This window comes from Rhodnius prolixus, unplaced genomic scaffold (genome assembly GCF_049639745.1).
Source record: "Rhodnius prolixus isolate KJV_2025 unplaced genomic scaffold, Rpr scaffold_8, whole genome shotgun sequence".
NCBI lineage: Eukaryota > Metazoa > Arthropoda > Insecta > Hemiptera > Reduviidae > Rhodnius > Rhodnius prolixus.
The window spans coordinates 28,869,072-28,896,751 of record NW_027411593.1 but is presented as its reverse complement, the minus strand read 5'-3'; the positions used below and the strand labels follow the sequence as shown (position 1 = coordinate 28,896,751).

The window sequence follows — 27,680 nt, the reverse complement described above, 5'->3', positions numbered from 1 at the left end:
AGGCTAAGGACATCACTTTTTCATTCTCATTCTTCTTTTCTAATTTACGAAATGATTCGCTACAAAATGGAAATAAGTCAGCCCAAAATACTGATAAGAATAAGTAATATGCTTAACTACTTAGTAACTTTTTAAAAAGTTTATTGTGCAAGAACACATCAAGAAGAGTGCAAACTTTCTCTACCACAGAGAGAAACTTAACGAATAGATTAAATAGAAATAAAGATCTCAAGAAACATAATTTAATACATCATTAATATTACTACGTAACAAGAATTCTCAAGCAAACAGGCTTTTAAGAACAAGCACTTATTTTTCAACATAATTAGAAGACAACAGTCTCTGTTTACAAATTTTTCACCATACACCAATTTAAATCAATCCTCTTTTTTTTTTCTTCTTCTGATCTAAGTGCAAAGCCTAAATTGTTGTGACCATATAAGAGTACATTTTTATTTTATAAGTTGAAGAGCAAATTTTTCTTATAAAGTACTGAAGAACTTACTACATCTACTATTATACATTACTGAAGTTTAGGTTTAGGTTTAAAAATTTACCAAAACTTATCTTAAAAATAGTCCTTGCCTATACTAAGTTCTACAAACCTTCCATTTTATTCGTTATTAGAACCAGAAGCATAGTTTGAACTATGTTTTAGGTTGCAATAAAGTACTGTTACCCAGAATATCTAATGGAAATGCATTAGAATAAAATTTTAAAGGCTTACAGAAACATTTTATAGAAAATCATCGGAGGATAAAAATTGCGAAATAAAATAGAAATAAGCTGGCCAAAATAATTCTGGTTTACATTAGAGGTTAAGTGAAGTGAAATCATATTTACGCTCAGAGAAGGCAGGATTATATTTTCTTTTAGAGGTAGAACCTAAAAGAAAAATAATATTTAGAAACTTCAACTTGCGCTTTATCCTGCTACTCAAAACTTTTACCGTAAAAGAAGTTAGGGTCAAGGTATTCTATTGAGGAAATAGGTTAGCCACTTCTTCAGGAGCCATGGTGCCTATGCGGGTATCCCTAACTAATAGCAAGACCAACACATACACACTTTCACCCACAAAACACACACTGATATGCATGGTGCTGCAACTGTATGAACCCAGATACATACTATAGCTTTTAATCACTCATAAATTCACTGTACTAAACATTCAACTCTTTACAGACGCTCACATTTTACGTACTACTCTTTAAGGAGATGCAATAAATGTATTAGGCCACTTATACTTACTTCCTTTGCAATCTGCAAGCTAGGCCGAACCAACCCAAATGCGCGGTGGAATGTAGCAGAAAAACTAGTCTTTACTAGTTCTTTAAACTACCTGCATTACACTAACACTTCTAGTAGCCTGTTCGGCCATTTTTTTTGTTTTGTTAGACGTTTTAGGTATTTTATTGGTTAATTTTTAAGATTTTTTTTTCCACTTTAGACTTTTTTTTGAACTAAGAAATGGAATTTTAAAAAAGGAATAGAATTATTTTCGAATAGAAATTTATGTGATTGCGGAGTAGATGTACTTAGGTTTTTTACGAGGAGTTCAGCAATAGTAAGTACTTCCTCGTCCGTTACACCAGTACATCTAGATATTTTTTATATGAAAGTAATAGCTGACCTACATCAAACATCCGCCTTTGATGCTAATAAATAACCTAAACGTGGAACCTTTACACAAACATAAAATACGGCGTAAAATACAATACTTAAAAAAGAAAAAACAAATAAAATATTACCTACTGACCTTGTTTCAAAGATATATACATTCTTAAACCATCAGTTTCCAAAGAAAACTGAAGTTCTACAGAATGAGTATGGACTGACTTATTCCCTGAGACAAATAATGCAAACTACAATTTAATGGTGATGGACTATAGACTATCAGAGATGTTTCGATATACCAAGTGCATCCCTGAACATAAAATCCCTGAGAGTCCAAAGTGCATTCACTATGTTACCGTGATTATTGATTGCGCTGCTATTTAACCAATGCGCTGGTAGTTTAGACTGATCAACTGATTCCACTGACGACTGAGTCGCTCTCAGCTGTTTGTCCCAATTGCTGATATTATTGTTACCCACAGTCAAACCTTCTATGTATCTGTAAACCATTAAGTATTAATTAATTTTCATTGGCTGTTTCATGAAATATTGGTAATTAATAAGATCAGTAGCTAAGTATATGATTCTGAAGATTGTTTACCGACACATGCCCAAAATGAAGACAAACGCACTTTAAAGTGTCCTTGATCTATTTCATTAAATGAAATTGCCATTCGAAATAAATTTAATAGTTCAGAACTTTTTAAGTTTTTTCAGAATAGAGGAATTAATCGTTAGAAAAAAAATCAAGTAATGGATTTATCTCACAATTATCTGTATTAAAAATTTCCCAAGTCCTTATTTCTCACAACTACTAACTTTTTACACAGCGGAATGAAATAGTTATGAATATACTTGAAGTTTAAATATTCACAACTCAGTCATTTTAGCGGAATATGAAATTAAAATCGAAACTACTTTAGTTAGTTTAATTTGCATAAACGATTCCAACAAAGCAACATTATTAAAAAATTGAATAAAGGAAATGGAACCTAAACTTACTTGATATATGCTTCTGAATGGAGTAATCTTTGTGGGCGAGGAGGCACTGTTATGAAAAGTGGTTCCATCGGTTTTCCATTCAAAGAACCTGAAATAACATTTCATTGAAATAAAAAGTAAACATTGAGTATATTAGCATAAATACAAATAATTTACTAGTGAAGTAGTCAAATTAATAGTCCTGAGGTACTTCAATAAAAGCTATTTACATAAATAAGAATAAAATAAAATGTTCATTTAGGAATGTTTATTTAGGAGAGAGAGGAAATGTTAATATAGTAAAAGAATTCTCTTATATTGTGAAGGTATTCTCTCTTTTCGTTCTGTTAGCCTAGAAGATATACAATGTGAATTTTTGCAAGTATCAACGATTTCGTTATATAGCTGTATGTTCTAAATTATTTGCGACTAAGTATTATAAACTAATCAAATTGAAACAGTTTGACAATTTAATAATCAATTCCCGAAAACTAGGTACACAGGAAACACCACACAATTCAATATTATTTTTAACCTTACTAGATTAAAACTAAGTTATCAAAACATTATCAAAGATTCACACTATTTTTCTTCTTAGTCGAATCTCTCGACACAAAAGAATGCCTACTCTATCTAACTAAGAGCTGATTAACATGCTCACAGAAATAAATGTAAGTTTGAAAATATTTAAGAAATTTTTATGAGCTTTAATAAAGATTCTTACCACCATTTTGTGACAATGGTGAAGGTGTACTTCTTGCTTGATTTGTTAAGCCTGTCACTGCAGCTGAAAATATTTATCGCGAGCGTTAAATTTTGTATTTAATTGTTAAATTGCAATTAGCATTACAATACGTTTAAGTCAAGTATAAAATCAATTCATAGTTGTATTTAGGTGCCTTAAATAAATGCAACCCCTACGAGGAAGCTATTAACTGTTTTTCATGTATCTTAGCTTCCATGAAACCCCAGCCTACAGCTCAACAGCCTAACAGCACAAACAAAGTTGTACTGATATCCCACACAAATCACTCAGAATTAACAAAACCAATTGGTAAATGCCGCTACAATAGTTTGACGCACTCACAAAGATTAATTCTGATAATATTAGAATTATATATGTAAAAATTTACAGAAATACATTCAAATACAACACTTGAATTTTAAAAAAAGAACTCCAATTACCAATAGGTGTAAAATAACAGTTCATATATTTTAACATTCTTTCTCAAGAATCTGTATTCTGTAGTCATAACCACTTGCAATTGTAACAGGAAAACATTTGAAATCTAGATTTAACACTCTACGTTAATAGTATCATTCATAAAACCCCCAATGCCTAATTTTTGGCTCACTGTACAAATCTATTTTTTTAAATTAGCTCAAAAGTAAACGTAAATAATTGGATTCCTAAAAAGCCAATGTACAAGAGAAGACTCATCAATTGCTATGTTATTTTTGACATAAAACTAGCGAAAGCTATAGACAAATTTCTCGTAAACAGACGAAGATTTGATTAACTTTCAAACATACATTCTACATTTGACTTCAATCAGTAATATTCATTTCTGAAATCCCAGTAAATTTATTTGAAAAGGAGGTGGCGCTGGTGTTTCCGAATAAGTAGCAAACTATTGTGGCTAACGTCTAACTGTACACAGTTCACTGTAATCAATTAAACGAACTTACAGAAAAGAAAACTGCCTAATTGGTGTTGTTTTCAATTACAAATTACTGCCTTGTAAACTTGCTGGGCACCTTGCCTATCAGAAAACTTTCTAAGGCGAACCTTCATAAGCCTGGACAATTAATCTTAAAGATATTAAAAACTACGTAACAAGTAGCCTTGGGTCATCATTTCATGAACATTTGGCTTCAGTTATTCGTAAGTAATATATCGGATAAAACAGTATTTAATGATTAAAAAAAACAACAAAAAAGCATTTTTTTTTTTCTTTGAAAAATATTTGGGGCAACTTCACCCTTAGACCTGGAACCTAATGGAAGCTCTATGCAACTGATGATTGTTTAAATTATTAATCCAAGTGCGAGTTTAGAATAAACAAAAATATTAAGAAAAACTAAAATAAACAGAAATATTCCATAATATTCCTCATGCTTATCCACTTATAAAAGATCAATACACTATCATTAAATATAACCAAAAAAAAAAGTAATGTGTAACTTCTTTATAAAAAAAAATAAAAAATTCAATTAAAAAACATCTATTCACTACATAGCACGTGCAAAAGGCTGAGCTGATAGCAGCCTTCGATAAAACAATACTTCTAAATAACGTTTAATTGATTTACTGTATAAATAAATTTATTATAATTTAATAATAAATATATCAAAAATTAGAATAAATACATTTAATTATGCATGGTTTCGAATCGACAGAGTAGCAATTCTCTTATCTTTGCGAGCTATCAAATAACACTAAATACTGGACTTTTTTGAAAGAATACTCATTCATAATTAAAATAAAAACAGTTTTCCACGCGCTTTTTGTAAACAAAGGATAAATGAATTTTGAAGCATGAAATCGGTATTACTTAGGCAATTGCTAATTACAGGGTAGAAAACAATCCTGAAAAATTAAGTAAAGCAATTATATTTATATAAAAATTAGAATCAGCATGGATTCTAATAAAATGATCTCTTTAATAAAAACTTACAGTTTAAAAAGCTAAGGGTTGATTAAACGACAATAGGTACGCAAATGAGGTTGAGATAAGTGGATTTGAATGAGGGGATAGATTGAAATGAAATTTCAGGTAATGGAGTTGGGCTTTGGCGGAAACGAAGGGAATTTTTAGGGCGTTATGGATGGTGATAAAGATAAATCATGAGAATAATTTGGAATAGGCATAAAATAAAGTGCCTGTTTATTACTTGCTATTTAATAAGATGTAATGTAAATTTAATCACTTTTTTTTTAAATAATTTGTTATGAATGTGATGACCAGATAAGGGATCAGTGACATCTCATAATTTCTAAACAATATTAATGCAAATTTTATGCGGTCAGGAAGTTAAGAGAATAAGTTCCTAACTACACTTGGTGATACCAACTCATGCAGTGTAAATGGACAAACTTTATTAGTGTACTCTTTTTCAGCGAGCAGCTAAAACTTAAGTTGAACTTATGTTCCGAAACGTCTAGTTTGAAAAGGGTTTATGGTTTCGGAGATTTCGCGATGACTATAACTAAGAAAAATATTCTTGATAAAATCTCTGAAACCAATTAAAATTGCCAAATTTTTAAAAGTTCTTTACTTTACAGAATGGCCAACACCCACGGTGCAGTAAGAGTTAAAGAGATAATAGAATAATTAACACTACTCATATTTTTTTTTTGTATTATTGTTTGTAATAGCATCAAAACCAATATTTCTGCACTTGTTTGGAATATCCAATATCACAGGTTATACATCTATAATAGTCATCTATAAAAAGTTAAAAATCATTTTCTTATTCTTGCGTTAACTTAAAAATGTCAAGAAATTCTACTTAAGATTTCAACATCAAACTTTAAGCACATAAGTTTATGTTTCCATTCATCGGCAAGGTCTTTCGCTGCATTAAATTAATAATTCTAAAAATGACTACAGCTGAGTATGATCAAACATGTAGCAGACATTTAATAAAAATAATACTCTTAACTAAGAATGAAAATCATAAAAGCATGCATACCTGCCATCTGACTAGCTGCTACCGCTTTAGCCATTGCTGCTTTACGTGAAGGTACATAGTGCCTACGCTCAACAAACCATGCAAAAAAGACCACACACTTTAGCTTAAGTGTTGATTTGAATAAATAAATAATAAAAATAATGAAAAACCAATGTTTATACATGCTTATGTCGACAATTTTTATTTCATTTATTCTTGCTTATTCAAATAACTTGAATAAGAGCTATTAACAGATGGAGAGATGAACAATTGGTGACTAAAAAATAGATTAATGTTAATGTTGATTTGTAGTACTTTAAAGTATATTACAATAATTAAAAAACCATTTGAACTGCATTTTCCATTGTTTTTAGGAGGCATTTGGTATGTCTATTTGCTGACCAAAACCAAAAATCTAGAATTAAATTAGTGCAAATGACATTGACAATCCTAGTTTGTCAATCTGATGTAATATTTGCTTGAAGATGAAAACCATTCAATATGTAGAATATGGAAGAGGAACAATTTTTGGAACGACCAAATCTATAACTACCTATAACTAAAATAGAAAAGAGACATCACAACGCATTTCAAACCAATTTTTAGCTTGAAGAAAGACCACCATAAACCAAAAAAATGCTGGAACCAAAGAAAAAGTAGGTGAATTCTTTATAATACGGAATGAACCTACGATACCAATAAAATATAGCTTTTTAGACTAGGACAAGTTTCAAAGCTCTGTTCGCAACCAATTTGTAAGAAAATCCAAATTAAACTTCCCCTCAGGGTAATTTTCAGAATCACAAGTCAGACAATTTTATTAAAAGTTTTATTGTTAGGTTATGAAAAGAGAAATGGACATTGAACAATAAAGTTTAGATTGAATAACCAAGGACATCCTCAAAATCTCATAAAACTATGAAATTTTTTATTAAATACCTTTATTTTTGATTTGGCTATGAATATTTAGGGCCTATTTCAATTATAGCACGATTTTTCCCAAAAATTTTATTCTAGACTACAGATTGACTTTTACCTCCTGGACAATTTATTTTTATCTAATTGTATCAATTAATATAGTTTTGTAAATCCTTTCTCATCTTGAAATAACATTCGATCTGTTTGGAGAAGTAACGTACTTTGTTAAAAAATAAAAATACCGATTTAAATTAGAAAGAGTTCTACGGTAATCGAGCCAAAAGCATGGTTCTATTATTCAATGAGTTATAAATTTCGTCAGCTGTTAAAGTATCTCAGATGCTATTAATTCACACAAATGACAATATGGCTTTAATCCACACTTAATCACACGGATTATTTGCTTAAGTTTTTTAAAAAAAGTTTCAATTATAATTCATATAAAAATTTTGTAAAGTCTATTTCTCGCAAGAGGAAGGGCATGCGTAATTTTACAATATATAATAGAAATATTCAAGCTAATATTCAATGCTACTACATTCTATAACTTTTCAAAAAACTAAAATCTAATAAATAAGAAATTAATATAAAACAATTAAAACAAAAACAAAACAAAAAATCATATTACGAGGGGATGTCATGCGAAAAAGATGGAAATTTGAACATTAACAAACCGGCAACAGCATCTGAAAGTGATGAAGGGGAAGGGGCAGGCGGTGGAGGCTTTGCCTTTGGCATGAAGTTCCTGAAAAATATTAACGATCAACCTTTTGACAGTGTGAATAGTTTATTTACCGTGTCCCACTTAATATTCTCTACTACTTAAGAAACAATTCCGAGTAAATGTTGTCAATACTATTTAAACTAAAAGGAAAGAAGAAAAAGGTTTCGAATGTTCCGAACTAAATATATGATAGAACCCTTGAAAGATTATTAAAAATAATGTGGTAGAAAATGCTCATATGACTTTCTCTTACTGCTTTACCCAAATTCAAATCTGCAAATTTTATTTACAGTTAAAATGTTTAACCAGTTAAGCGTGTATACACGTTAAACCAAATCTCTATTTCGGTGCGTTCGACATGTATACTCGTTGTGAAAAATATAAAATTGCCATTAATATAAAAACTGGAAATTTTAGTAAAATACAATAAGAATATTATTTGGTGGGATGTTTCCTTTATCTTACCAATAGAACTGCCAAGTATTTTATAGGAAGGGCGATGGTGGGAGTCAGTCAAATGATAAGTGGTTGGTACAAGATTGGTCTCCGCATTAAGAGAGTGGGAATTACGCGCACAAATAAAAGCTCTCAACCCTTGTGCAATGCCGTTTTTACCTTAGATAGAGGTTCAGACCTCAGTACGAGCATGATTTCATTTTGCCCAGAATTCAAAGCTCTTTTCTTCCTCGTAAAATCTCTTCTTAGTTAACTAAGCAATGAATACTTGAAGCGGTGCAAGATTTTGAATGAGCACAGAATGCTCTGTAATCTCAAGCCCCAGAGATTGCAGAAATAGTGCTTGCAGTGACCATTACGTTGTAAACTTTTAGTTGTTTTGCCCTGCGTTCGACGTGTATACACGTCATTGTCTGATTTTAATTCCGCACACTGAGGGGTTTTTAAAACTAAATTCCACGCTTAACTGGTTAAACTTAGTAAGATGACAGAGATTAGTGCTAGATGTGGTGATGCAGGATTCAGAATGCGAGGGAAGGATTCGAATTCTAGCTGGCTTCCCTTCAAAAAGAAGTATGTATACGTTGAAATTAAAAACTGACAATAAAAAAATTGTCCATTGGGAACAGGCGGATAGATAAGTTAGGCTGGGAATGTACAAGCAGTTTGGCTAGATAGATTTGCCTAGACACTTCGAGCTGTTAGGCCAGGAATAAACGTCTAGACGAGCACTTAGGTTAGGAATAGATGGATATCTTGTGCAGTTAGGTTAGGAATGGGCGTCTCGAGCAGTTAATTAGCTATCAAAATACACAATTATTCGAGATACTGGTCTTAGAAAGAAGAAACAATATAAACACTTTATGAAACTCTGCAACGACAAAGGAAGTCCACATGTTCTATTTAAAAATTTGTTCAATAAGAAAATAAAATTAGGGTGAACGAGTCATCATGAGAAGATGCCGGTGCAAGTTGCTGGTTACGCCCAAATAGTCAACAATTCGATCTGTCGATGTGTGTTTCGTGACTCTGCACGTAATAGGATTTCCTCTGTTTACGGCGTTGTTAACTGTTCGACCAGTCCGTCTAAGTCAACGCAATAGCAATAATGAGTAATATAAATATAAATAATATGAGTAATAACTCGTTATGGAAATACAACTTAAAATGATAACGTTGCTTATGCGCAGTCATTGAAACTCGAAACCTTGGCATAAATTTAAATTAAAGAGCAGTAAGAGAAAGAAAAAGGTGGACTGTATCTGCACGAAAAATCAACTTGTCAACACTTCTAAAAAATGTTCACGTGAAAGCATTATTTAAACAATTAATCGTAGCTTATATTAATGATATAAAGGTTGATTTCTTTTCTAAGAGCCACAATCATCGACCATAAGGGAATAAAAAAGAAAGAAATACTGATATCCTTTCAGAATAATAATGAATACTTAAAAAACCAAAAATTGAGTACATACTTGCTTCTAGATTCAGATAGAATAACTTTGCCCGTACTCTTCAAAAGATGTACTTCCTTTACGTGCCTGGCTAGACGTTGCACATTTGGAAAAGGTGGTATTGTTTTACGCGTTCTTGTACAACCTCTCCACTGACACTGATAATCTGCTTCTAAGAGAAATTATTTTTACACGGAATTAGGATATATAAACTTAAAATAGAAATAGAATACACATTAATGTTTGTGCTTCTAAAAGAGCTACTTTTTGTTTTCTTACCACTAGCAGATGGCATTTGGAACCATTGGTAAACATGGCCAGTACCTTCGGCGACTGCATGATCAATTGCATCTGTTACATCTTCGAACTGCCAATCACACGTATCCCAACAACATTCAAAAACCGTTTCAGTTGGTGGTCCAGCAGAACCAGGAGACCAGGTTTGATTAAGATCAAGGTCTAATTTGTTTTCTTCGTTTATACGCGCTGCTCTTTCTTCCCAAGCAGCTTTTTCTGATGCTGGAAGTTTTCTCCACTAAGACAAGAGAAAACGAACCAATGATTATATTCTACAATGGTAAGCAGCTATTAAAGAGTATGAAGGCTATGACTACTTCAGTTGCTAAATATACCTCGTTGCCCACAATACGACTGACTTCTCCAAAGTTGCAATCGGGATTGCTAACAGTAATTGCCTTCCTAACATCACCAGAGTACAGTATGTAACCTGTGACTAATTTTTTTCCAGTACCTTTTATCTGAAATAAAGTTAATTGAATAACATATTAATTTTGATCTAATAGTAACTCAGAAGGAACTGCTTAAACTAATGCTTCATTTGGCATTTGGTATCCACAAAAGAAAATAAACAAGAAATATCCAACATAAATATTCAAAATGTCCTATGTCCAAAATCTCTATGATACAGAGTAAAACGTTTAAATTGGTTTATCTAATGTACATGTTTTCTTAAAATTGTTCCAAATACTGAAACAAATCAGTTACTGTCAGTTACAACTAATTTTCTATGTTGAATTCCGCTATAACCTTTGAAAAAAGGACAAAACCTATGCGAAAGGTGAACATGAAATACTGTAAATCAAATAGTTTTTAATAGAAATTTAAATTAACAGTAAATCGTGATTTGGTTTGGCCAAGTCTTCGCAGTAATGTCCGCTACAATTCGACTTTCTCTCAAGAAGTTATGTCAATGTCATTGCCTTCTTCTGTAGACGTACGTAAGAGATAAGGCTATTTAATGTAGTGCGAACTGTTAAAATTTCGATTTGGATAAAACAAATGAAGAAAAGTAATAGAGAAAAGTCCCATGATTGAAAAATGTCTCATACAACACTTTTCTAATAAAGTTGCAAATTAAGTGCTCTCAACAAATCATGTTCCTGAGTTTACATTATAAGTATACATTAATTTGGTAGGTGGTTACACTTTTTGGGAGAGAATACAACTTAATTGCAATGTAGGAGCCTATTTTTGCAACAACCAATTCACCTATAAAAAAAATAAAAATAAAATATTCCCAATATTTTGTTACCCTATTCTCAAACACTGAAGTCATTGGCATTATTTTTGTTCGGGCAAGAGATTTACAAGATTTTTTTTTTTCAAAAATGTCTTCTATACTTTTTATTTACATTAAAAGTATTTATTTGAATATTTGTATGGAAAAATTCGTTTCTTGGGGAGGTTGACGTTAAAATCAATAACTCCAGAATTGTTGCAGGAAAAAGTCACGTGAGAAAAATATTAAATAGTAAAAATGATCAGTGACATCTACTGATATTCTTAACATGTATTCATTGTCCAAGATCTCTGATGAACGAGTATGAAAGAGTTTATCTAAAAATATATGTTGAAGTTCCTATTTTATTCAATAAAGACCTCGATGCTGGACATAAGGATGAAAGGTCTTAAGCTTTCCTTGCTTGACTGGTTCTCAATGGGGCTAATACATTGCAACTAAGGCCTGTATCACCCTAAAATTGTTACCACACAAACCCACCATAAATTTTGCAATTAAAAGCTATAAATCAGAAAATATATATACATATAATTGTAAAAAATGTGTCAGAAAGTTTAAAACTTAGATGATAATAATCCAGCAAATAGCAAAAATATTCACCAAAATGACTTTCAAAACAAATTACATAAATTCATCAAATCTCTGCATAATTATGTAGAAGAAAAAACATTAAACAATACAAAAATATTCCACTTAACCTAAAGCACATGAAGCAATGAAACAAAATAATTTTTTTTTGTTTACCATATTTTGTACTATGCAAAACAAACAAACAAAAAGGAAAAAGCGAGCAGCATAAGGTATAATCAATTTCCTGCTTTACTTTAGTTACCTTTCTGACTCCTAGTGGAGTACTGACGACTGTTTGCGGTGTATCACCGGAAGCAACGGAAGGAGGTGCCCCGTCCATAGAATCTTCCATCAGCACATCTGAGTCCACCTGTGACCAACACACCGAACACTAGCGACACACGTTCTCACCAACATTTATGATTTAAAAAAAAAAAAAAATGTATGGAATTTAAAAAATTAAATAAAATGATCAAAACTTTTGAATTATGCGTCATTATAAAAAATTATAACAATAATAAACAATTAATGTTTAAATTAATAAGCTGTACACACTTTTTCTAAGAAGAAAAATAAGTGAAAATTATTAAAACGTCTTGAAAAGAACAGTAAGAAAAACAAATTTTAATAAGAACACAGATACAGATCAAACTTTTCTACTTGTAGGTGTTGTAGCGGTTCGTTACAAGAAACATTTTCCTTTCGGTAACGTTCAGTATCTTTTGAAAAAAATTGGTTGTGAATTGAGGATTGTGTACGAAAATAATTTGAGAAAATGTACAAAATATCTTAGAAATAAAGGAACTGTGACCCACTTAACCTTATACTGCGATATAAGCCCAATTTATATTCTGGAGATATCATTAACATTAAAATGTTGTTGGAACCGTTTAGTAGATTATTAGTATATATTTTTCTGAATAATTTTGAACAATTTCCCAAACTGACTGTTTAACTGAACTCTGAAGACCAATATTTTATTTCCTCCCTCAATTTAATGTTAAAATATTATATGTTAATTTATATGTTCCCCTAATCAACTGTATTTAACACTGTTAATGAAATCCCACCAAAATGCCGTAAGAAAATTTGTAATTTCCAAATATCTACTATGAATCAAAAGTTTTGTTGTTGAAATTGTTGTTTGTTGCTTGGAATTTAGGTGATTATATTATTTAAACCGGGCGATTATATCTTTATTAGATATAAAGAGCATTAAACTAGAGATTTTAAACCAGGTTTGACGAGTAAGGAAGACGCAAGAATGACGTTATAAAAAAGTTCTCAATAAAAAAATTGGGTAGAGCTACATATATTCTAGAACTGATGGAAACTTTCCATCATTAGCTGAAATTGAAGCCGTACAATTGGATTTTTTGGAAAAGGAAAGCAATAGTTGTAAAATGAAAAATGATATTTACCGAGAGTGAGCAAACAAATAGAATCTGAGCATTTGTTTTTAATTATTAAGAAGAGCTTATAAACTCTGCTTAGCCTAGAGCATCAGTGTATTGCAAAGTACATGTATGGAATAAAACTATGTTTACACTCAATGGCCAATAGCAAAGAAAGCCAAAATGAACAAAGAAAAAGAAAGACATTTAGGAGATGGGCAAGTTTTGTGCTTTAAGGAGCTCCTCAAGTTAAACATATGCGTGTCGTCCAGTTATAATGCAGAAAACTTGGTTTAGTACTTTCTACTTGCATCATTTTCAGATTTATACCAAGAGCAGGGGAGAAATGTTTCATAATTAAAAATTCTAATAGCAATTACTACGGACGGATTAGTAAATATACCTACTATTTGTTCATAATTCGTGCAGTTAGGTTGAATATTACAGGCAACCTTGAAATTAAAACAACTTGCTCCCCCGAGTTTTTTTACTATTTTTAACGTCGGTACGCCACGGGATTAATTAAAAAACTAGGTTATTTAATCATTATTTGTATTTGTAATCAATTATATTCCTTAAAAACGTAATATTTGTCGGTATTACGTGATGAAGTAGGTATAAATTATATGCGATTAATATTTATTAATAATATCTAAACTTTCAAGCAATGGTAATGAGCTCATTAGTATCACATGCAACACTTTTTAACAGAAATAAATTTATAATTTTTTTTTCTAATTTATTGACTGGGAATTCTTTTTTAAATACTGTCTACTGTTTATAACTAATTCTGGAATGAAATACCTTCACAAACCCATCTCAATGGTTTATTTCTACTAGGTAGGTTTTTTTTTTCAATAACGATGAAAATTCTACACCTTCAACACAAACATTTACAATACAAATATCTACCTAATACAACAAAATGTGAAATTCATCAGATGATGCTTACATTTCAAACTACGTATTAATTGCAAGAATTTTTCTTCAACATATTTTTAAATAAATGATACTGATTATAAATAAGGCAATAAATGTTAAATCGCCATTCTGACGAACATTCGAAATGCAACAATTTATTCTATCAATTTTGTCTTTAAAAATTTCAAGACTCTTTTTACAGGTACAAATACGTAATATACTGAACATTTAAGCAGATTTAGTTTTTAAAGACAAAATTCCCGTCAAATAATAAATAAAGAAAACACATATCTAAAATTCTCTCTTAAACAGAATATATTAATTTCTAATCCCTTTGGTGCAATTATTTCAAGTGCCAGGTTATTAAGTTACCTGATTTAGCAGGAAACTGATTTCAGAACCCATTATTAAAAAATAAATAAAAAGGAAATAAAGAGGTCTTCATGCGGACAACACCATAATTCCAACGAAAACCCGTATTTGACATAAAAAAAAAAAATGAGTAATACATTTTAAATTTTCTTACCGAATTTTCATATTGAGGGACTGGATTATAAGATGAAGTAGTGGTGGCAACTTGTGGCGGAGGATGAGATTCAACTACTGTTGGGGTATAAGACACTGGATGTGGGTGAGCCGGTACCTAGTTCACAAATTGATTGATGAATTTTTGAAAAATAATAATAAATAAATGGAAAAAGATGGTTTCAGGTATCCTAAATCACGATACTCATAAAAAAAATGGAAGCGTTATGTCACATTCACAAGCAGAATTTTAAATTGAATACGAATTCAATGATATAAATAATTATTAATCTGTGTTAACAATTTTTTAGATTAATTTCATTATATAAATGACAACGAAATATTTTAACTAATAGTTACCAAAACTGAAGCAGATGGTATCACCTTAGGAGGGTTGATGAGTCGTCGGAAAAAATAAATTTCATCTTGAGTTACCTGAGCCGAATGTGTATATTTCTTTAATCCTTCTCTAGGAAGCTCTCTCACCGTTCTCTTAACTTCATCGTAAACACTTTCACAAACGTACACATCGGACTCTAAATACTCGGTAGGACGACCTATAAATCGAATGATCACACTATTTTTTTTAAATGATAAGGTACAAACAAAACATACATATTTAGAACTAATAACTTACAAGAAATATATTCTCCATGTTCCAAAACTACACATTTCGATACAATATTATTAATGGGATGCGTGTCTTCAAGAGAACTAAGTAATACTTCTTGTTTATAAAATAATCTGGAAGGACTATGAGGTGTTTCTGTAGGCATTACCATCCAAGGGCCTCGGAAAAATCCATCGCCTCTGCAATAAATTAAAATAATAATTTTGTTCTCTTATCTTAAGTACATGCTTTAAGATCCATCCTGTTATCTCTAAGTATATTATGCTGAAATTGTTAATGGTTTTTGTGCTCTTCATGCATAAACCTTTTCGTAGGGAATTCAGCCGGACGTTGCAGAGGCCTTAAGAGACAGAAACTACTGCAGTAAGGTAGGTAATAATGGTGGTTATCCCCAGAGAGGTAATGTTTGCAATGTTGTTCCTGCCTCTTGTAGTCTCTATAACGTCTAGCTGAATACACTCTGAAGAAGCTTACAGATATTCGTGAATCTCGTCGCTATTTTCTTAATGCATGAAGAGAATTACCGTCACTATATTCCCACTAATGCTTAATTATTGTTTCCAGATTACTTTGTTTTTAAATCTTAACAGCCGACGATTTGGTTCTGTTATCCAGAGATAAATGATAAAAATGCTAAACTTTGATCTACTATAGTTTTGTTGTTAATAGAATTCCTTCGTTCACATATTTTTAATTTTAGTTCCTACCTTTTTGTACACTTTATAGCTCACCCTGTATACTCAATTACAAATAGTCTACTTCCTATAAATCTATAAGGAATTCTTTATTTATGTATTTACGAGGCGAACGTTTAGCGCAGGAAAGGTTTTCAAATGAGTCAGTCATAAAAGCGACGTTAAGAGGGTTGAGTACAAGTTATACTTTTTGTATGTTTTAGGCGGTTAGCAGATTTAAAAAGTAATTATTTAAACGACAGAAAGAAAAGAGGTAAAAAAATATATATATCATTCAAACAAATCTGTTGAGTTTCTAGTGATCGCAAAGTTTGTTGATAACTAAAAATGATCTGCAAAAAAAGAATCGGTAAATATGCTTACCAATTACGATCCATGGAAACTTAAAAAATTATGGATGAAAACGATATTATAACAAACTTATGCATACGCTTTATTGGTCCATATTGTATCAGCTTGGGCTATAAGAGGTTTTCCTTCGCTCTTCATGTACACACAGTCACCTGTTTTAATAACACCAGCTGGAGTATTTAATTGCTCATAATATGTCCATCCTTCTTCATTCTCTACTGGCGGATTAACTGGAATATTCTGAAATTAAGAAGCTAATTATATGAAATATAAGGTTCTACTTCTCTGTATGGCAAACTAGAATTTAAATACATTGATAGAATATTGATTTTACGTAGAATGTAACAGGCAAGCTGGGATAGTAACAGTAAATAAATGCTACTGGTTCTTGTTGAAAACTCTGAGCTAAAAGCTTGATGTTTAACACCACATTAAGGACGAAATGTAGAGGACAAGTGACTTGGAGGGTGGGAAAGGAAGGTCCTTAGAAAAGTATGGTTAATGCAGTCGAATAAAGAATTCTAGTTTATAAAAGATGGACAAAATGGAGCAGGATGGGATCCCGAAGAATCCATACACTAGCCAACCAGAAGAAGTGAAATCTTGGATGCGATGCCCTACATGACGTGGAACAAGCTACATGAACAACAAGTAAATATTCACCGGCTTTTCCTTTTCTATTAGCTTTTCTTGTTCTTCCAATTCTGCTATTTCTTCTTTATGTTTTTCTACCCGCTGCCTGAATACGGACATGACGCGCTTTGGTTCTAATATTTCATCCCTAGGAATCAATTTGTATCCAGTCATCAGGCTAGGTGGCCAATTCTGTGGAGCATAATTAATTTAAATATTACCATTTAAATAACGAGTTAAAATTAGATCAGAAAAAGTACAATGTGTGAAACGAGAGGACACTGGAGACCAACTTGCTTTAAAAAAGGCTCTGGGCACCCAGATTTTGTTGATGCGCCTTTTAAAAAATAATTTAAAAAAATATTTCTTAGCAGTATTTGACAAACAAACATATAATTTTTAATTCAATAATTCATTAATACAAAGTAATAATATAATTCTTCTTGGTTTTCCAATCTGATGACTTACAACTAATGTAATCACGTTTCTACACTTAAAGTTTTACATACTTATAGAATGCATATCTTTAAGGAAACTAATGTTTTTTGTTTATAAAATAAAGGTCCAATGAGGTATTAGTGCTTAAAAAAACAAATTCTTTTTTAAGCGAAATTTTGAACAAATATTTTTGCCATCTAGTAGTATGAAATATTTAATGGATGAGGAACGTACTCGGCAATGAAGAGGCATTATTCAACAATACTATTTGATTTAACTTCATTTTTAATTAAGATTACTTATTACAGTATGTAAATACTGTACTCACTTGTAAGGCTTATTCTTCAAAATTATTTAAAAAATAAATAAATAAAAGTATGAAAATAATGCGAATTGAGAAAGGCTGATGACTCACTTTTATTTTTTTAAAAGCTCTCGCTCTTGCAGAATATCTAGATTCGCATACATACACATCCTTTTCATCAACTCCCTCTGGTTTGGAACGAAAATAATCTTTGACAGAAAGTACACAACATCGTCCAAGTACTTGATTCAACGGAATGGCCACATTTTGCTCTGTTTTAAATACTTCCTACAACATTAACAGTATCATTATAGCAGTATAATCAGGATTTAATTTTTTAATTAAAGACGATGAAAATTAAAAGAATTTGCAAAATAACAAAACAAAGTAATTTATATTTTGGAGAGGCTGATTAAAAAAAAAAAAATTGTACTTTTTTGTTTAAGATAACTGAAATTTTAATAATTTTAAGGAGTTTCGATATATTCGACCTTTTGAAGAAATTTCCTTGTGGTGACATGGTAGGTTTCATTTGGTCGATAATACTGATTGCCATATAACATTTGTCCACCTTCTTGATTTGTCCATAAACGTTGAATATTGAGTATAATTGGTTCCATACCACGCTCTTTTCCTTCCGCATAAACGAAATCCCCTATTCTGTACACTTGCTGATTATAAGAGAGCGCATTATCCGCAGTCCCTGCTAAACTACCTGTTCCTGGTTCCTCCTAAAAAAAAAAAGTTAAGTAAAACCAAAAACCCAAATTAACAATTTACAATATGGTGTTAATATAAGTAATCAATTCATGGTCAACGTTATAAAGTTTTTATAGGTTAAATACTTTCTATAATGTGGAAGCGCGTAATATCATTAGGCATTTTTATATCATCTACCGTTCTAAATTACCCACAAACTACCCAATGTACTCTTATCTTCTAGGTTTCATAGATTTTTAACTCGGGACTGAAAGAAATTTCGGGGCCATTGACAGATCATCCAGTGTGTAGGGTTATGATGGGTGTTCGGAATTGCAAGATTCTGGATGAAGGGTTTAAAGCCGTGAGAGGCGAGAACAGAGTGAAATATATTGTATTTGGTCTTGGCAACTTGTCGTAAATAATGCTGAACGAGTAATCTACCTAAAGGTATAAATACCAACCTTTATAAAAAGCTTCATATCTTGTGAATCTCCATCCAATTGTTGTTCCGTTGCCTGCTTATTCTGTCTTTCCTCATCAACAAGATTAGAAAGATCCATCAATGTGTAGTTCAGCGCAGGTGAGTGCAACAGGTCTCCATTACGACACAACTCGTCTCTACGGCAGGGGAGTAGCGCTCATTACAACAACAACAGCAGTGAAGGAAGACATTCTTCATCCTCTTCAGTGGTAGCTGGACAAGTAATGTTTAGTCGCAGGTTCACATTGCATAAAATTCTGAATATACGTATCAGAAGTAGAAAGGACAGATATTAGTCCTCCTTTTGTCCCGTTTTTGATAAGTAATCATCAAGAACCAACAAATTATTTCACATACTTCTCTTTTAACTTTTATTAAACCTGGCTAACATTTAATACTGTTTAAAAATAATAGTAAAATGGAGAAATCCTTACTAATAATTGGCAGTTTAATTTTGCAAAGCAACCAAAAGGTGGAAGAAATGTCTTTCTAAGATATAATACAATTTTAATAACATTCACACTGACCTCTGTCTAATAAAATAAGATTGTAACTCTACTGAATCCTCAAATACTTGCGAATCACTACGACTTAGAGTTCTCGCTCTTTGAAGACAAGAAAATACGTCATCTTGAAACGTGTCCAGTCTCTTGTACTGCCCACCATCCAAACGGCGTTTTATTAAATCCAAAGAAAGAGCACGAATCCTCAAAGAGAAAATTAATGAATTATTAGACCTTCCATAAAGGTAAAGATAAAACCATGGAATTAAATAAATAAATTTTAAAACTTCTCTTAGACTTACTTTTTGCCATCAACTTCATCATGTTCGGGCAATTCCTGCATTGAATCAGAAAAACAACGTCCTTCTTCGTCTTGGTGGTTATATACAGAAATAAAAAGGGAAGTTAGTAGTTCCTGTACAGCTGCAGGTACGTCAGGTACACTGTGTTCATCTTGTCTAAGTTGTAATTTAGTTTGTATCGCAACTCGTTGCAATGTTAAAGCATCCTGAAGAGTAATAATTTTTACTACACAATATTAAATCAGCATAACTTTCTATTTCTTTGAAAATTTGAGCACTTCTTAATGTAAAATAATTAATCGTTGATGGATAATTGCAATTATTCCAACACATAAAACTAAAAAATATGTTCGCTTAGCAAACAAAAAGAATAAAATAAATTCATTAGACAAGAAAAGTACCTTATAAATTTGCGAATCAGGTTCATTATATTTGCAAGCATTGTCGAACATTAAAATGAAATCACTGCAAAGATCTTCCAAACCTTCGTAAGCATTTGCTTTTAACTTTTGTGAAATTTGCTCCAGATTTATAGGTTTTTTTATTACTTCATAATAATCAGGATATTCCTAGAATAATTAATTTTTTTGAGAGATTTAGTAAAAGACATGTACTCATAAAACGGGAGAATATAATAAGGCTCTCTTATAAATAAATCAACAATTTTGAAATTCTGAGAATTCTGATATTCTCTTTAATTTTTATTTCATCTAGTCAATGAGGTCAATCGACTTTGAAGCAACATTAATTTAAAAAAAAAAAGACATCCAAATTAGATCAATTTGCCGCAGTTATATTTTTTCTTACACTAATACCTATATAAATTTAAGACTCAACATAAAAATTGGTTGATTCAATATAAATACTCACCACTTTAGAAGGAAGTTTTAAAAATATTTGTGACAGCTGTCGACCTTTGGGATCTCTATAATCTCTTAGTGTAACATAAAGTGTTCTTAATTTCTGCGTGGTTATAGCATCTAATACTTTAGGTGTTGTATTGACAGTATAAGTTTTTTTAACTTTAGGTGTAACCGGGGAACTAGATAAAAATAAGAAAAGAACATTTCTTAAAGTTCACATATTTTTTTCCAAAATGATATAACAAAATTTTCTATTATTTGTGATAACGTTGAAAAGTTTAGAAGATGAGCCATTTGTATATTTGTTTTTAAATTTTTATCGTAAAAATTTTATCACAAGTCTTTACCAGAAGTTCACTGAAAATTGTTTGTAATTTCCATTTGATACTGAATAATTTTTCTTTTAGAAATTAAACTTTAATGTGATAATAATATCCAAGGTAGATGATAAAAGAATTTTCATACTATTTTTCTCAGGCGTGCTTTAGGTCCAACTACCAAATTAGGTGATGAGTAGAGAGGCAACTAGTAAACATGCTTTACTATAAATTTCTCATATTAGGTAACCAACCGTTAAATAAAATCCAAGTTCGGAAAAGGGTTTTACAAATTGATCTCTCTCTTATCGGAATGCAAACTATAAAATTGCAGTAAGTTCAAATTTGATATTTAGCTTAGTAGATAACAGCGGAAGACACAATAAGGTTTTCTTTTTTTAAATCGGTTAAACGAAAATTTAACTTCCTAGATTTTTTCAAGTTTTTAGGATATTCTTGGGTATAACTTTGTGCGATAATTGCAAATACATAGATAATCTAAAACTTTTATTTAAAGCATTTATCCAGAACAATTCGATTAAGAGCACTTCTGCGGGAGTAGGTGGTAAGGCTCACCTTCACAGTGCCATTAAAGTTTATTGTACCGTCTTACTATCTGTATGATATTAATAAAAATCATACAGGGAAGTGCAATATACTGAATACAATTTTCTGTATTATAACATTTCGCGTACGGTTCATACTATTTCATTTAAAATTCGTATAGTGATTCAAAACAAGTACATCTACAACTTTTATTGGCAATATTTTCCCAGGAATTTAATTAAGTGTACCTCAATGAGAGGAGGTGGATAGAATCCTTCTAAAGTTAAGAATTAAAAATGATTCAAACGTTTGGAATTTGAAGAAAATTTGTTATTTAAAACTTTGAGAATAGCAGAGAGAGAAATTCATGTGGAGGAGGATTGACGAGCAAGAGAGAGTGAGATAGTATGCCCCCACCAAAAAAAAGAGGGCGGGATTGTCTGGTCAATGTAGTTAAAATGTTATCTATAATCGTAAAACTTGTTCAGAGAGCATTGGGGTCTAAAATTTAATAAATACCTTTCACAATGATATCTTTTGGGAGGTTTCTTCTCAATAGGTTTAGTAATAAGAGGGGCATCTGGAGGCGGCAGTGGGCCTAGCTCCTTTACTTTCTCCATTAATATTCTTTCTAAATTCAATGCATCCTTATAAATCATGGAATTCTCTTCGTTATATTTTCGGCAATTAGTAAACATGAGCTGAAATATTTAATTTTTTTGTTTACAAAACTATTCTCATAAGATAACTCTTAACATTATTACCGAATAAAAATTACCTTAAAATCAGCTAGAATTTCTTCTTGGTTTGTATACTTTTCAGATTTGATGTTAGCTTCAATTGTTAACATATCTACTGGTTTAGTGATTACTTCATAGTAATCTGGATAAAGTTTTTTAGAAGGTTTTTCCATAAACATTAACATTGGTTGTCGGCCATCTTCACACTAAAAATAAGAAAAACAGAAGTCTAGGAAAAATCTTCAAGAGCACAAATAATTTGATCTATTGTCAATTATCATTTACATTTAAAATTGCCTTTAATAATACTTGGTGTTTTCTTCTATTAAAAAAAAAAAAATAAAAGGTAATTTCATCACTCATCACTACAGATGATAATACGATAACGGTAACGTAATACTGTGAAGGCAACACTTACAACATAATTCATAAGACATTTGCAAAGTGAATAAAGTCTTCTTTTTAATGGAATATTATCTAAATATTTTCCTTTAGTTAAGAGTCTTGATGGGCCAGTTGTGGTAGTACCAGGTAATATTGGCTTTGGTGCTTTCTTCACAACTGAAGGCTCATCAGCTGAATCATCCTCGCTTGCAGAATACTATAAAATACAAATGATTTACTTCCGACTCTTCTGTTCCTTACTAATTCTGTTTATAGTAAATTCTAACCTGGTGATCAAATTCCAGAAGTTCTTGAACCCTCTTTTGCATTATTTTCTGCAATTTGACAGCATCCTGTAAAGCAATAAAAACCATGCTAGTTAGAAAGAAAAGAAATTTTAGACTAAATTAAAAATATACTTAAAGAGCGAATATTATGTTACTAATCCAATCAACATGGTTTGTGACAGAATTTTCGAATAGTGGAAGTTACAATTTCTTCACTCTAATCAATTAAACTAAATATAATAAATAAAGAGTCCCATTAAATGTGTATAATTAAATCGTGTAATTTAATGTAACTACAATTCGTAGAAATTCGAGTTTACAAGAAAACCATCTACATACGCATTAGTAAAAAAAGTCTAGTGAGAGTGTGGGTATAATATTAGATGTTAAATATTTTTTTTTTAGGTTAGATGGATATTACGATCCAGAAGGAAATCCGATGCCCAACTTTGTACAGTCTAACTAAAATTGTAAAAAATATTTTTAAAAAACTGTACCTTATACAATTTTGAATCAGGTCTATTATACTTCTTTGCGTTTTCAAACATAATATTTAGATCTCCAGCAACTTCACTTACAGTTCCATAATCTCCTTTCTAAAAAAAAAAAAGAAAAAAGTAGCATTATATTTAATACCACATTGTTACAAAACAATCCTTGTTACAATAATAATCTCATGTACCTTTAGTTTCTTGCTAATTTGTGCAAGTGATATTGGATTTCGAATTTCCTTGTAGTAATCAGGATAATACCGTTTAGATGGTAATTTATGGAATGGTTCAGACAAAACATCTCCTAAAAAAAAATTATAAAAATCTGGTGTGATTAAAAAAACTCAAAAATAATAATAATAAGGTTAAGAAGTATGAAATGCAATCAGTGTACAAAATTAAAAAAAAAAAAAATCTTCGAAGCTGTTTCGAGAAAATCTCAAACAAATAAGATAATAATTCAGTAAAGAGGTACATCCGGAACTTATTTGCCATTTTTCTGTCAGGTTCAAAGAAGAATCGAAATGAAATACATATAAACATTGAACTTCCGACGAGTTTTTGGTTTGGTGGAGAGAAAAATTTAATGTTGTAATATTAATAATTTACATCTAGAATCCCCAAAATATGCTTTAAAAAAACAAAACAAAAAAACATAATACTAGAAGAGTAAGAACTATTTCAAGTAAAACTCTACTTGAAAAATAGTCATTATTCTATGAGAGATTTCAGTATATACAATACCTTGTGCATTTGTATGAGATTTAACTGCATCAAAGAGCTGCCAGCAAGGATTATCAGTGTCTTCAAGTTCCACTATGGAACCACCATCATCATCTTCCTCTTCATCTTCACTTTTTATAGCAGCTGTAATTGCAGATAATGTCTGGCCACTACGAAGACGTTTTGTCCTACAGAAAAATTAATTAATCAAGTAAATGTGGTCAACTTGAAATCTGATTTTTAGATACAATATTTTTACTTTAAAACAATAATAATAAAAATTAGTAAATAAATTTTACCTTATCCTTTCACTAACTTTTCCAGGACTAGCATATTTTCCTTGTTCGATTTCAATTTTCTTAGCTTGTACGAGTTTTCTTAATGTTTTTGCATCTTTATATATCATAGAACCAGGTTCATTGAAAGTACAGGCATTGCGGGTCATTTGTAAAAAATCTTTTTCTAATTCCCCTAAGCTTCCATATTTTCCTTGTTGAATTTTCGATGCTATCATACGTAAATCTATAGGATGTTCAATAACCTCATAGTATTTAGGATATCTCTAAAACAAATTAATAATACTGTTTTTGAATGAAATAAAATTAACAGTTTTTTTTTTCGTTAAATAAGCCTCTTCAGGGTGTGTAGTGTAGGCGCCCAAAGCCTTTTAGTAGATTATTGGGCTTAGACTTAATAACAATAATTGGGAGCATATAACCTCAGATGTTGACGCGCCTAAAAAGAATCATAATAATTTTAACCCTTACATGCATGGCCTCTCCTTTAGCATTTATTACGACGAGTCCCCAAAACGTAAGTCTGCATAAAATTCCGAATCGAATGACACCTTTTTTATGAAAATCGGTTCCCAAGTTTAGGCGCTACGTTATTTACAAAAAAGTAACAATTTTTGAAAATGACTTTTTGGATTGTTTTAAAACTAATCAATCTGCGTTGATACAAAAAAAAAATTCAGTTTTAAACAAGAATATGCCCTTTATTTTAAAGCAAATTTAGGAATTTTAACTTTTAAAGGAAAAGATGCAACATTCCGCTATTTCGTGCAGTTTTTGACAACACCCTTATACAACTGTCCGACCAGACAATTTTAATCCTGTTTCCTTCTAGGAAGCTTAAGTTTTAGAGACGAATTTAAATGAATGCAAATTTCTGAGCCTTATATCACAAATAAATTGTCATGTTGCAGTCTGAGGCATAAATTGGTCCATTTGAAACTGACCAAGGCGTATTGTATGTGAATACAAATAGAATTATCAGATTAATAGCTCTCCATTAACATATTTCTATTAAAAAAAAATCACTTACTTTTTTTGAGGGTAACAACTGAAATGGAGTATGAAGAGGATGGCCATCTTCAGCGTTAGCAGTCATAACCACAGTAAACAGATCTTCACACATATTTAATTCTTCCTCGGCAACTGTGGATCCCTCTGATGTTTCTTCTTCATCTTTTTTTATTTCTTCTAGATCTGGTTCTTTTTTGACAATAACTGGTGTACTAATTGTTGTTGACGTAGATGTTGATGTTGTAGCAACACTTTTTCTTGCCTTTACAATAAAAATAGCAATAGTAAAAGAATCTGCTAATGAAATGCTACGGAACAATTTCATTGTTGCTGTTTTATAGTACCATTTCAGTCGATCACAAACTCAGAAGCAATTTTGAGGGATGCACAAAAATTGAACGAAAATCAAAATGTACCTTCAAGTTAAATAAACTCACTTTTATTACTATTTTTCCTTTATTATCTTCTTCTTGAATTTTAGGGTCTTCCAATAATCTTGTTTTGCTGCATTGTACGAGCTCCCAAATTTCATTTGCATCTTTATATTCTTGCATGTTTCTCTAATGAAAAACAAAAAACAGAAACTAACAATAACTATAACAAAATAAAGAAATAGTTAATACATTGTTGGGTCCTGTTCCACAGGGCACCCCAGCGAAGAAGGCTAATTCTACCAACATAATAACATCAAATTTGATTAAATGCTTTACCCGGTAGAATGCCTTCGCATTGTTAACTAAAAGTTCAATGTCTGATATAAAATCTTCGACATCTTCATACTCATCAGTCTTAATTTTCTGTTGAACTTTCAGTAAATCTATCGGATTTGAGACAACCTGCGATTTAAAAGCTATTATTATTAATTTTGTCCATAAACAGAGCAGATATGTTAAGATCATCAGATGTTCTATTCTCTCCATCTAAAAATATCATTACTTCATAATATGCTGGTTCCTGTCTTCGTTTAGGAGCTCTGATGAATGCATCACAAAGTAAACTTCCATCTTCTTTTTTAAAATTACGTATTAGATCAAAAAGTTGTTGAATAACTTCAGCCTTAAAAAAATTAATTAATAATAAAAATTAATTTAAGATATGAGTGGTATTTATTAAAGCAGTTTTGTTTGGGGGGGTCGGATTTGACGAGAAAATCCTTTCATCACCAGATGGTTACCTCTCATAAAATGTAGATGGAAAATGACAGACGATCTGTAATTGGAACTCGAACTTTAGTACACACAATGGTGAACCAAACTTCTAAGAGCATAAAATGCTACAGAAGAGAGACGACTAGTCACCTCATCTGGGATTTGCGTCCCTGTAGATATCTTAGCTTACAAAGACACTTACACTTACAGTTTCAACATTCACACAGAGAGTTGATGTTTACAATTATTTTATTAATTTATTTTCTCTCAACGTAATACCTCTCCCAGCAGGGAATTGACAATGTTATACGCTCAAATTAATAATTGTATTGGACCTCAGAATTTAGAAGTTTATGCTACCTGATTTAATTTAATATTGTTTAGGTACCAAACTAATACCCTAATTCAGTTCAAAAATATTTCAAATCACAATAATCACTTATCGCAAGTACAGTTCTAATTACTGTTTGTGACCTTTAGCATCTATATGATATAGTAAATAAACATACTGGATCTACTTTCTTTTTCTTTTTAATTGGTTCTGGTGTTTGCTGCGAGTCAGATTCATCTTCATCCAATCCTCGACTAGCTATAGAAGACGCCCTTCTTCTTTTACTCATTTTGTTATCTTTTTGTAATATTTAAAGTAAAACCTACAAACGAAAACAAAATATAATATAAACAATGGGAAATACTCTTGAATAATTTCTTATTGTATTAAAGAGATGAATTTTTCAGAAAGTTACTTGGAATTGCAAGTTTTTTCAATCTTTATATTAAACAAAAATGAATCAAAAAGTTGATCCCCTCAGAAATACTAAAATAAATAACTATTCAGTAAAAATACCGGGTCACTAATTATCACCCATGCAGGAAATAAGAATGTAAATAAATTCTAAAGGAATGAGAAATAAAAGTACTTACACAAAACACGAAAATGAAAGAGTACACGCAGAGTTACTTAAACACATAAATATTAACTGTAAATGTTAATTTAACAGTAGCAACACAAGACATTAGACGAGGTTCACGTCAGACATCTTGTTTTTGTTTAGGAGTTGG

At 31.1% G+C, this 27,680-nt stretch overlaps 1 protein-coding gene across 6 annotated transcripts; it reads right to left on the bottom strand.

Annotated features, from left to right (window-relative positions):
- Nucleotides 1-757: 757 nt before the first annotated feature.
- On the bottom strand, nucleotides 758-27,680 carry polybromo (protein). Of its 6 annotated transcripts, none has more exons than XM_074122183.1 (34): nucleotides 27,543-27,680; nucleotides 27,128-27,271; nucleotides 26,407-26,526; nucleotides 26,181-26,306; nucleotides 25,908-26,030; nucleotides 25,490-25,732; nucleotides 24,463-24,725; nucleotides 24,185-24,351; nucleotides 23,632-23,744; nucleotides 23,447-23,545; nucleotides 22,950-23,015; nucleotides 22,697-22,879; nucleotides 22,317-22,484; nucleotides 22,058-22,239; nucleotides 20,683-20,854; nucleotides 20,214-20,381; nucleotides 19,813-20,018; nucleotides 19,535-19,714; nucleotides 18,988-19,144; nucleotides 18,316-18,555; nucleotides 17,936-18,112; nucleotides 17,113-17,274; nucleotides 16,529-16,689; nucleotides 15,410-15,582; nucleotides 15,133-15,329; nucleotides 14,774-14,890; nucleotides 12,195-12,302; nucleotides 10,455-10,580; nucleotides 10,102-10,357; nucleotides 9,844-9,994; nucleotides 7,863-7,933; nucleotides 3,320-3,382; nucleotides 2,617-2,704; nucleotides 758-2,113 (listed from the first exon to the last, which is right to left on the bottom strand). In XM_074122183.1, the coding sequence occupies exons 2-34, from the start codon at nucleotides 27,236-27,238 to the stop codon at nucleotides 1,894-1,896; spliced, it is 5,157 nt and encodes a 1,718-aa protein (XP_073978284.1). In that variant the 5' UTR covers nucleotides 27,239-27,271; nucleotides 27,543-27,680; the 3' UTR covers nucleotides 758-1,893. The 6 variants fall into 6 exon arrangements, with proteins under 6 accessions (XP_073978284.1, XP_073978285.1, XP_073978286.1 ...); XM_074122184.1 differs by lacking the exon at nucleotides 7,863-7,933 and adding an exon at nucleotides 6,292-6,353; XM_074122185.1 differs by lacking the exon at nucleotides 3,320-3,382.